The sequence below is a fragment of the Cherax quadricarinatus genome, chromosome 91 (genome assembly GCF_038502225.1).
Source record: "Cherax quadricarinatus isolate ZL_2023a chromosome 91, ASM3850222v1, whole genome shotgun sequence".
NCBI lineage: Eukaryota > Metazoa > Arthropoda > Malacostraca > Decapoda > Parastacidae > Cherax > Cherax quadricarinatus.
In genome coordinates this window covers 5,521,361-5,534,331 of record NC_091382.1, presented here as the reverse complement: position 1 = coordinate 5,534,331, position 12,971 = coordinate 5,521,361, and the positions used below count along the sequence as shown (strand labels likewise).

The 12,971-nt window shown below is 38.6% G+C and overlaps 1 protein-coding gene across 1 annotated transcript; it reads left to right on the top strand.

The window, feature by feature from the left end:
• Positions 1 to 5,140: 5,140 nt before the first annotated feature.
• Positions 5,141 to 11,076, top strand: LOC128704846 (gastrula zinc finger protein XlCGF57.1; the record flags this gene model as incomplete). Its single annotated transcript, XM_070104352.1, is given in 1 exon segment — positions 5,141 to 11,076. A coding segment is annotated over 1 exon segment (851 nt), but the record flags the coding sequence as incomplete, so codon positions are not given.
• Positions 11,077 to 12,971: the final 1,895 nt, after the last annotated feature.

Genomic DNA, 12,971 nt, shown 5'->3' with positions numbered 1-12,971 from the left:
TCCTGGGACAATGACCTAGTTTGCCCAAAATGCTCTGCATAACAGTCACGGTATTGTGCCTTTTTTGTTATTCATAACAAGGGGCTTTTTATATACAGTGGACCCCCGGTTTACAATATTATTTCATTCCAGAAGTATGTTCAGGTGCCAGTACTGACCGAATTTGTTCCCATAAGGAATATTGTGAATTAGATTAGTCCATTTCAGACCCCCAAACATACACATACAAACGCACTTACATAAATACACTTACATAATTGGTCGCATTGGGAGCTGATCGTAAACCGGGGGTCCAATGTAGTAGTATGTCATTGATGTCAACTAGGCCTGTATACCATGTACATGTACTTGTAGCAAATAAAGATATTATTATATTTATTTTATTATTATTATGATTATTATTATTACTATTTATTTTACTTACAGTACTAGAAGTGGTGTAAGGTGTCAGTGTCCCTTATATAAACCCAACAACAAGGAGGAGCCTTTTAAGTAGAAGCCTTTTAAGTAAGTAAATTTATTCAGGTATACGCAGTTACATAGATTATCATACATAGCAGCATATGTGTAGAGAACCCAGGATAACCCAATATAGTCAGACAGTGACTTATTTCCATTGGTGTCCTTGTGAATTAAGAGCAGTATGGTATGGTATTTTTTTTAAAGCTGATATACTAGAAAAGAGGTAAAATTAGTTATTTTCATACAGGAAATCACTCTCCTCCCTTTCTGTAGCCTTATTCATGGCTCTCTTCTTGAACTGGCTCATGCTATGACAGCCTTTGACATATTAAACATCTGCCAATTTACCCCTCAAGGGAGGTTCCTTGATGCTGGTGAGGGGGCTTTTGATCCAGGGAATTGGATCTGTACTCCGGTTCCCTGATCTGAGCCTGAATACCTTCCAGCCTCCTCATGTGTGCTGTATAATCCTACGGGTTTAGCGGTCCCTCATGATTAAAATAATAATCATGGTACGACAGGCTTTGATATATTATATGACCTCTAGTCAATTAAACATCTGCCAAACCATAAAATATTTCTGGTTTGAACCATTAATTGTGATGTTTTTATTGTGTGCAACATCAAGATATTTATTCTTATAAACCTTTGCCTTGACTGCGTCACATTAGTATTAAAATAAAATAAAGATTTATTAAAAAGTTAATCACTCTTATCATGTCTAGACTTTAGTTATTATGTACTAGGATTAGTCTGCCCAAAATGCCCCGACATGATAGTGACTTTGTTTATACTTAACAAATCAAACTTGTAATTATGCATTGTAACCTTTGTAAAGAAATAAAATCTTTATTCTTTATGTGCAGGCAATCTATTCCACTCTTTTATTGCTGTATAGAAAAATGTCTTTGAAGTCTGACTACTGACTCTAGGTACTACAAAATTGTTCTCCCTCACCCTAGTTCTGTAATTGCTCAGGTTCCCAGCCTTAATAAAATTGGCACTAAGATATTGAGGACATTGGTCGTGAGCAATTTTATAAATGTAATTTAGCTTTAGTTGATTTACTCTATCTTCAACATTCAGCATATCCCTTTGTTGTAATCCATCCTGGCCTACATGCTCTCCTGGACCATTCTCTTAAGGCTGATTTGTAGCCTATCTTTCAGTTTTTTTTGTTAAGGCTGAGTACCATGAAGAGCAACAGTAGTCTATAATACATTGTATGAGAGCTAAACATAGGGTCCTGCAAGCCTCACTTGGTAGACACTGTGCCTGTCTGTAGAGGAACTTTACTCTGGCAATTTATAAGTTTAAGGACCCCAATGGAAACAAGTCACTTTGACTTTTTTTTTTTTTTTGCGGGGGGGGGGGGTCTTCTAGGTAATTTCACATGTGTTAAACTATGTATGATAATTGTACTTATGTGTACCTGTACCTAGATAAACTTACATACTTACTAAAATAGATTATTGAGATGTAGGCTACATTCATCTGAAAAATGTGATTATCCTTTTAGTCAAATTAACAAAAGCTTAAACCTATCCTTGCAGCAGAATTAAAAGCTTAAACTTATCCTTGCAGCAGAATTAACAAAAGCTTAAACTTATCCTTGCAGCAGATTAGATTTAGCCACCGAAGTGGCTAGTTTATTGTGCACCCAATATCCATCCTGTGGACGGTAGCGCAAGAGCATATGGATACACAAAAGGCCCAGGAACTAGGCCCCAGGGGGTTAACATGAATACATATGGATTTATATCTACATATCTGTAGTTCACTTATCTGTTACAAGCAAATTTGCTTAGTATATCTGGTATCTTATTTTCATTAATAAGATATCTTGACATGTCACATAGGTTATTATACTGTCTGTCTCTGTATTCTTCAATAAGTGGACAATTAAGCACATAGTGTTCAAGAGAGTGGCCATATGCCTGATCACATAATTTACATTTAGTTTGATCATCATCTGTGTGTCTCCCAAACTGCCAGAAGTACTTGTAACCAAGCCTAAATCTGGCCACTACAACATCAGTCAGTACTTGTAACCAAGCCTAAGCCTTGCCACTACAACATCAGTCAGTACTTGTAACCAAGCCTAAGCCTGGCCACTACAACATCAGTCAGTACTTGTAACCAAGCCTAAGCCTGGCCACTACAACATCAGTCAGTGTTCACATTGCAAGTTGCTACATAAACATACTTATCTACGTTCATGTTATCATAGTGGGTTATAGATCTACTCAGGCTTCTAACTGCATTCCTATAACAATCATTTTCATTATTTACTTCTCTCCTAATATTATTCCTAATGCTAGACACAGTTATACCAAAGTTATATTCTACATTCTCCTTCTGGGTACTCTTCTTGGCTAACATATCAACTTTATCATGAAGGAGTAATCCAGTGTGTGATGGGATCCATAGCAACTGTACATTAATTCCTTTGTCCCTGATTTTTGAGTATCTATACCTGGCTTCTCCAATGAGCATGTTATTGGAGTCATTATATGAGTCAAGAGCTTTCAGTGATGACATAGAATCAGTAATGATGATAGAGTCAAGCTCAGTGTCATAGGTTAGCTTTAGTGCCATTAGGATTGCAAACAATTCAGTTTGCAGTGTAGATGCCCAGTTGTTAATTCTTATGCCTAACTCAACAAATTTATTATGGTTCTTAACTAGGGAGGTGGCAACAAGAGCAGATGCAGCCCTGCCAGAAGACTCCTGTTTAGATCCATCAGTGTATATAACTTGTGATAACTTATTACTACTAGCTAGGCGAGAAATTTCTTCTTGAGCAGTTGCTTTAACAAGTGATTTAAAGAAGGGATTACTAGCAATGAGCTTCTTGGGAGGGACTTCCAGGTATGTGATATTAAATGAGCACATCTTCCATGGAGGGGTGAAATGCTCTTGTTGCCTAAAGTGATACAGTTCATGCAGGTTATAAAACTTAATGCAATTGCACGTTTTCACAATCCATTTAGATCTGTGTGTATTTACCTCTAGACACTTGGTAAGATTCATTGTGACAGAGTCTGGTTCATTTCTCAACATTCTAATACCGAGTACTGTGTTAATCTCAACAATCCTATCACTGATATTAGAAATACCAAGCTCCTTCCTCATATTAAGAACCTTTGTAGATCTGGGACACCCAAAAATAATTCTGAGAGCTTCATTCTGCAATAACTCCAAGGGTCGGAGAGAACTTTCCCTAGCTAATATCAACATGGGAGCAACATAATCAATTAAGGACCTAACATAGGCTATGTACATCATTCTCACGATTCTCACATTTGCACCATAGTTGGGGTTGTAGCCACCAACAGCTTTGAGAGCATTTAGCCTATCTTTGCATTTCTTATTTAGTTGAGGTATAGTGGATTTGTTAAAGGGTATATCTACACCAAGATATCTGTAGGTTTTAATGTAGCTAATGATTTCACCCTGCAAATAGATGGGTGGGGGATGTCGTTTGCTTGTTAATTGTTGTAGAGGAAGATATTATGAGGCCTAGTCGATTACAAATTGCTTGAACTTCATTGAGAATGGTGCGCATCTTCTCATGCCCTGTTGTATGTATCATGATGTCATCAGCATAGCTTATAGCTATATGTTTAGGTGAGGAAGGTAGAGCATTAATCAGAATATTAAATAGCATGGGACTAAGAACCCCTCCCTGCAGTGTACCAAAACAAAAGCTTGAAATTGTTTCATATTATTTTATAGCCTTCCTAATCTCTCTCTTCTTTTGCAGCTTATCCTTTTATAAATCTTTGATATACCTTGAAGAGTTTCAAGAGTTTTCTGACTCCTGCATCCTGACCCTGGACCAGGCTTGTCTGGTGCTTGCCTGATCAACCTGGCTGTTGCTGCTGGCAGCTTTCTGGTCCACATATCCACCACAGGCTGTTTGATCCGGCACTTGGCAAAGAACCGTACTTAATACGCTAAGAGTAAGATCCATCCTGCATGTGTTCGATGGTAATATTACATATATTCAGTGGTAATAATACAAGTATTTAGTGGTAAACTACATATATTCAATGGTAATTAAGTGTAACAATGCACATAAGTGTCAGAAATACAGTATTATTTCCTGTATTTTGGTCTTTCAGGGTTGCTTACATAAATTTCCTTAAAAAGGGTTGTGAATTGGTGCAATTTTTTTTTTTTTTTGAATTCTAGTGGGTCAGATTCATTTAATAAAATGCTTGACTCTCATATATAACATGTGGGAGTATTTATAGGAAAAATACATTTTATTATGCTAGTGCTTTCTCATAAAAGAAAGTTCTTCAGTGTACCTACGAACATTAGCCAGGAAAAAAATTTAATTTCACAGCCCATTACATATAAATAGTGTGTTTGATATGCTCTAAATGCTTTGTAAAAATATTGTGAGCAGATGTTTGAGTGTGTATAGATAGGAAAGAGTATTGGTATTATTTATTATTTTTTATTTTTTTAAATTATTCGCATTTGTATTTTGTATGGAGGAGAAAGCGTGTTTGAGGTTAGTATTCAGAATTCAAATTCAAAATGTTTTTTCTTTGTGTAGTATACAAACTGTAGTTTACATGTAATAAAGTATTGTTAAGCACAAAGAAAGCCACTAGCATGTACGAGCAGTTAGGAGAAGAGTCACCTTCACTAATGGATACGAGAGAAGAGGAACGACATCAGTGTTCATTATGTCTGCAGCGTTTTTTAAATCGCTCAGCTCTAGTAAAGCATTTAAAAACTCATGTGGAGAAGAAGCATCAATGCTCCAAGTGTGTCAAGGCATTTCCACGGATACACGATTTGAAAAAGCACCTCAAAATTCACACTGGTGAGAAGCCACATCATTGTTCAGTGTGCTTAAAAGACTTTTCGGTTAAATCTCATTTAGTAACTCACATGAAAATTCACATAGAAGAGAAAGCCTACCAGTGTTCAGAATGTCTGAAAGAGTTTACACTGAAATCACATTTAATAAGACATAAGAAAACTCATACAGGTGAGAAGCCATATCAGTGTTCAGTGTGTTCAAAAGTCTTCACAGAAAAATATCATTTAACTATTCACATGATAAATCATACGGGAGAGAAACCATATCAATGTTCAGTGTGTCTCAAAGACTTTCCAGTCAGCTTTTCTCTGATAAGACACATGAGAATTCATACAGGAGAGAAACCATATAAATGTTCTGAATGTCTAATAGGATTTACACTTAAAGCTCATTTAGTTAGACATATGAGAATTCATTCAGGTGAAAAACCGTATCACTGTTCAGTCTGTCTGAAAGATTTTGCACTGAAACCAACCTTAATAACCCACATGAGAACTCATACAGGAGAGAAACCATATCAGTGTTCAGTGTGTCTCAAAAAGTTTTCAGTTAAATTTTACTTAAAAAGCCACATGAGTTTTCATACAGGAGAGAGACCATACAAGTGTCCAGTGTGTCTCAAAGGCTTTTCTTGTAATTCATCTTTAAAAAAACACTTGAGAATTCACACAAGAGAGAAACCATAGCAGTGTTCAATCTGCCTGAAAACTTTTTCCGAGAGAGCATCACTAAGAAAACATTTGATAATTCATGGAGGGGAAGAATCGCATCAATGCTCAGTGTGTGCAAAAGACTTTTCACGAAAATCCACATCTGTTACACATACACAAGTTGATTCAGAACAATCATATCAGTGTTCAGATTGCCTAGAAAAGTACTCAAATAAAGCTCTGTTAAAGACTATAAGAATTCTTAATTAAAGTAGAAGAGTCATATTAAATAAAAAGTATTTATAAATACAGCCTCTTCTCACTGAACAACAGAGTTCTGTTCCTGAGACTAGGTCGGTAAACGAATTCATCGCTAAGTGAAGATCATACTATAATGGTAGTAGGTTTGTGTCAGCCATCTTTGATATTATTTTAATGTTACCTTTGCACCATTTATAACATTTCTGGTATATTTTAATGTTTATACAGTAGTGTACTGTATATTGTAATAAACAGAACAGAGGAAATCAGCTTTAAAATACAGTGGACCCCCGGTTAACGAACTTTTTTCATTCCAGTAGTATGTTCAGGTGCCAGTACTGACCGAATTTTTTCCCATAAGGAATATTGTGAAGTAGATTAGTCCATTTCAGACCCCCAAACATACACGTACAAACGCACTTACATAAATACACTTACATAATTGGTCGCATTTGGAGGTGATCGTTAAGCGGGGGTCCACTGTACATTATTTAGGTATGCATACTGGTCAGAGAGTCTGTCGTAAGTCCAAGTTGTCGGTAAACGAGTACGTCGGTAAGTGAGGAGAGGCTGTATGTAATTTACCAAGATGCACAAGAATTCATGAAAATTTTTCAGTAAATATCAGGTCAAGGAAATTTGAAAATAGTCCATTTTAGCACACTGTAAGTAGTTGCTAAAATGATCTAGCCAAGACAGGACTCACAGCAATGGTTTTAAGTTGGAAAAATTCAGATTCAGGAAGGCACTGGTTTGGTAATAGAGTTGTGGAACAAACTCCCGAGTACCATCATGGAGGCTAAAAAAAATGTTGTGTAGTTTTAAAAATAGGGTAAAGAAATACATGAGTGTGTGTGAGTTGGACCTGACTAGCTTGTGCTACTAGGTCTGATGCCATGCTCCTTCCTTAAGTGGATGTGACCTGACTAGATTGGGTCATTGGCTTAAGGCAGTGAGATACTTGGACCTGCCTCACATGGGCCAGTAGGCCTGCTGCAGTGTTCCTTCTTTCTTATGTTCTTATATGTTAACAGTTGAAACTATTGCTTCTTATACACGTTTCTGTTAAGAAAACGCACATCTTTAGGACTTCAGACCCTGTATGATCCCTGAGGGTTATCATGGTAAGAGATGCTATAGCTAAGGGGTACGCAAGTAGAGAGTTAGTTCTAGGTATAAAAGGTTTCATAGCTGCTGTCTCGAAGCTTGATTGGTAGCTCACTGAGCTCATGCATTGAGTGTCCATTACCTGGAGAGAGTTCCAGGGGTCAACGCCCCCGCAGCCCGGTCTGTGACCAGGCCTCCTGGCTGCACGCAATCCAATGTATGAGCCACAGCCCGGCTGGTCAGGTACCGACTTTAGGTGCTTGTCCAGTGCCTGCTTGAAGACAGCCAGGGGTCTATTGGTAATCCCCCTTATGTATGCTGGGAGGCAGTTGAACAGTCTCGGGCCCCTGACACTTATTGTATTGTCTCTTAACGTGCTAGTGACACCCCTGCTTTTCATTAGGGGGATGTTGCATCATCTGCCGAGTCTTTTACTTTCGTTGTGAGTGATTTTCATGTGCAAGTTCAGTACTAGTCCCTCTAGGATTTTCCAGGTGTATATAATCATGTATCTCTCTCGCCTGCGTTCCAGGGAGTACGGGTTCAGGAACTTCAAGCGCTTCCAGTAATTAAGGTGTTTTATCTCTGTTATGCGCACCGTGAAGGTTCTCTGTACATTTTCTAGGTCAGCAATTTCACCTGCCTTGAAAGGTGCTGTTAGTGTGCAGCAATATTCCAGCCTAGATAGAACAAGTGACCTGAAGAGTGTCATCATGGGCTTGGCATCCCTAGTTTTGAAGGTTCTCATTATCCATCCTGTCATTTTTCTAGCAGATGCGATTGATACAATGTTATGGTTCTTGAAGGTGAGATCCTCCGACATGATCACTCCCAGGTCTTCGACGTTAGTTTTTCGCTCTATTTTGTGGAAGAAATTTGTTTTGTACTCTGAAGTTTTAATTTCCTCATGTTTACCATATCGGAGTAATTGAAATTTCTCATCGTTGAACTTCATATTGTTTTCTGCAGCCCACTGAAAGATTTGGTTGATGTCCGCCTGGAGCCTTGGAGTGTCTGCAATGGAAGACACTGTCATGCAGATTCGGGTGTCATCTGCAAAGGAAGACACGGTGCTGTGGCTGACATCCTTGTCTATATCAGATATGAGAGTGAGAAACAAGATGGGAGCGAGTACTGTGCCTTGTGGAACAGCTTTTCACCGTAGCCGCCTCAGACTTTGCTCTGTTGACTACTACTCTTTGTGTTCTTTTTGTGAGGAAATTATAGATCCATCTACCAACTTTTCCTGTTATTCCTTTAGCACGCATTGTGTGCGCTATTGCACCATGGTCACACTTGTCGAAGGCTTTTTCAAAATCTGTATATATTACATCTGCATTCTTTTTGTCTTCTGGTGCGTCTAGGACCTTGTCGTAGTGATCCAGTAGCTGAGACAGACAGGAGCGACCTGCTCTAAACCCATGTTGCCCTGGGTTGTGTAATTAATGGGTATCTAGATGGGTGGCACTCTTGCTTCTTAGGACCCTTTCAAAGATTTTTATGATTTGGGATGTTAGTGCTATCAGTCTGTAGTTCTTTGCTATTGTTTTACTGCCTCCTTTGTGGAGTGGGGCTATGTCTGTTGTTTTTAGTAACTGTGGGATGCCCCCCGTGTCCATGCTCCCTCTCCCATGGTAAAAGCTCGTGATCCCTGGTACAAGTGGAAGAATTGGGACATGTTTCCTTAAAACATCTGCTGTCCCTGTTCACTTAGCAGTAAATAGGTACTTAGGTGTTAGTTGACTGGTGTGGGTCACATCCTGGGGACAAAATTAACCTAATTTGCCTGAAATACTCTGCATATCCAGGGGCTTTCTATATAGTATGTCATTGATGTCAGATATGGATCTGTATAAGTTGTACATGTACTTGTAGAAATAGATTATTATTAGCTAGTTATTTTCCGTTAGGTCATAGATTCTGCATTGAACGGAGGGCTTTCACAGAGAACATTGATTCGAGTGAATGTATCAGGCAGCGATGTTGAAAGTGAGGCCTGTGTACTCTCTCATAATTAAGGCAGTCAATGCATATTTTGCTGTCAGCATAACCTTTAAGAAATTGTCAATATTTTCTGTGACCTGGGGTAGTGTAGTTTGTTTAAGAAGCTCAAGAAATTAGTCCTATCAAGAGAAATGGAGAATAATGCAAGCCTTTGTGGTTGTTGTTTCACATGCACTGTAAATTGATCAATTCAGACAAACCTAGAGAAGGAAACCGAGGCTATATATTTATGGAAGCATAGTGAAGGGAACAGTCAGGTATGTTGAAGCTGAAATCTTGGGTAGCCTACTGTAGTGTTGCTCCATGCTGATGTACAGTACTTATGTTCCCCACATAGCAACAGTGCATAAGTATTGTATACAAGAATGGAGGAACATTGCAGTAGGCCTACTTCTGCATCATATAGTGTTTGTCCAACCTGTTTTTGAGCCTACCAAAAATCTTAGCTTCACTACAATTAATCTGACTATACCTCACTGTCCTTCCTATACATAACTCATTCTCCCTCACCATATTTATCTGTGGTTGAAGTCCAGTGTGTGTAACATTAAAAGATTGCTTTACACTACATTCGTGTTAGTATTTTATGTCATTGTTTCTCTCTGGGGTTTGGGGATAAGGTAAGCCTTTGATATACGTCTGATGAGTTCCATGAGATTTTCTACTCCCTGAGCCTGGCCATATTCCCAGATTGGGTTACCCTTCCTCTTCCTTGTATTAGACCTGATTAACCCCTATTATCTCAGTTCTATATGAGCTTTGTAAGTTGAACTTTACTTAAAAAACTAATAACCTAGTCCTGATTAACATGATTATGACATGTGTTGAGACTCGTAGATATTAAGTGACGATAATGTAGTCTTGTGACTATTTTAAATTATGTTTTTTATTTATTGAAGTAAAATAATCACAAATATAATTATTAAATACAAATACCTCTGTATCAAATATATTTTATTGGAAAAACATTATTATTATTATAATTATTACACATACATGTATACGCTTTTTGTCATGTAATATTTACGGTGTGATTCTTCTGCTCTGACAGTAATGAAGATTTTGAAATTAATGCATTTTAATGATTCTGACACATAAATAATTTTGTACAAGTTGTGTCCTATACAAGTTCAGCTTTTATTCTTTAATATTATTATTATAAAAAAAGAAACACTAAACCTGTAATGTGTATTAAAGAATATATTCACAAAATGCATCCAACCCTTACATGTCAAAGTGCTTGAAAAATATCGGCCCATGAAGAAAGACTGTTAGAATTAACTCAGGTGTTTAATAACCTAAAATAAGCCAAGAAAGCCAGGTAGTATATAATACTCGACTTGCTACACGATCGTTGTTGGTTTATCGCTTTAATATTTGATTATAATAATACTCGTCTTACACTGCACATGAGACTTATCACAACCAGATGGTGGAGTGATGCGAAACTCGTCCTAAATAAGATCATGTCACAAGTCAGGATATAAATTAAACAATACCACAAGTAGCTGTATGACCCTCATGGGTTTAGTACTTATTATTATACCATAGTTAGAATTCTGGGCCAAATAAAACCTTCAGCAAATGTGTGACATTACACAACTGTGATTTCATATAGAGTGACAGTACCACTGTACCATTGATAACACCTGTACCATTGATACCCCTCAAAGAAGGTTCCTTGACGTTGGTGAGGGGCTCTTGATCTAGGGAATTGGATCTGTTCTCCAGTTCCCTGAATACCTTTCATATCCCCCCACAGGTGCTGCATAATCCTACAGGTTTAGTGCTCCCCCTTGATTATCATAATAATAATGTTCCATTGATATCACCTGTACCATTGACAACTCCTACCTGCTACCACTGTATCTTTGACAACACTGGTACCACTATATCATTGACAACACTCCTACTACAGTACCACTGACAACACTGCTATCACTGTACCATTGACAACTTTGTTACCACTATACCATTCATAACACTGCTACAACTGTACCAATGTCAACACTGCTACCACTGTACCATTCACAACAATGCTACCACTGAACCACTTACAATGCTGGTACCATTGTATCATTGACATCACTGCTACCACTATATCACTGACAACACTAGTACCACTCAGGGCTGGATTTAGACCTTGGGGGGCCCGGGGAGCCCTCAAAATGGAAATTAAATTGAATTACAATTAAGCTTTAGGTTAGGTTAGGCCTGGTCACAGACCGGGCCGCGGGGGCGTTGACCCCCGAAACTCTCTCCAGGTAAACTCCAGGTAATATGCACCCAATACCCATTTAATGACAATGTAGTTAGTGTCACACACACACACAGGATAGGTGGCCAAAGGCTGCAAACTTCACTCAAGGAGAGAGATCTTGGGGTGAGTATAACACCGAGCATGTCTCCGGAAGCACACATCAAACAGATAACTGCTGCAGCATATGGGTCCCTGGCAAACCTGAGAATAGCATTCCGATATCTCGGTAAGAAATCGTTCAAGATATTGTACACATGTATGTCAGGCCCATACTGGAGTATGCAGCACCAGTTTGGAATCCACACCTGGTCAGGCACGTCAAGAAATTAGAGAAAGTGCAAAGGTTTCCAACGAGACTAGTCCCAGAGATAAGGGGATTGTCCTACGCAGAAAAGTTATGGGATACTGGCCTATCGACAATGGAGGACAGGGGAGACATGATAATGACATATAAAATACTGCAAGGAACTGACAAGGTGAACAAAGACAGGATGTTCCAGAGATGGGACACAGAAACAAGGGGTTACAATTGGAAGTTGAAGACTCAGATGAGTCGAAGGGATGTTAGGAAGTATTTCTTCAGTCATAGAGTTGTCATGAAGTGGAATAGCCTAGAAAGTGGCATAGTGGAGGTGTGAACCAAACATAGTTTTAAGATGATTGATAAAGCTCATGGAGCAGGGAGAGAGGACCCAGTATCAATCAGTGAAGAGGAAGGGCCAGGAGCTATGAACCGACCCCTTCAACTACAAATAGGTGAGTACACACGTGTGCACCTTGGTCACCTCTGACCTCATGGTCTCGTCATTTACCTCTAAACTGACACTAACCAGAAATACTGGTTAGGAGGGTGGGGAGTTAGCCTTCCTTTCAATTTTTTGATGCCCCCACCAGGGCCGGATTACCGCATAGGCAAACGAGGCATTTGCCTAGGGCCCCGCGGTCCAAGGGGTTCAGGGGCTCATCCAAGACTGTGCACATGGTGCAAGTGCAAAGGGGTCCCTACCTAAAAAGTTCAAGTGTTTGGAGAGTAAAATTGATTTTTAAAAATTAATCAAAACAAAAATAAATAATGAAATAAAATAAAATAAAAATAAATTAACCTAACCATAGATGGCAACACTCAACACGCCTTTGTTTACATCAGAACAGCTGTGTTTTCCCGCTAATGGGTGAGTATGGGAGATTCCTCTCCAATTTTCTGTAGTAATTACACGTTATCTAGACTTGTACTGTGACAAATTATCTGAAGTGTTGTTGATAGACATTGATGTGTATGGATAAATGTTTGTTTTTGCCTCTAAATGTTAAGGGAGGTACCTGATAGGGTTACTTGACCAGTAAAGACGCATGGACCAGTAAAGACGCATTTTTGGTAAAAATA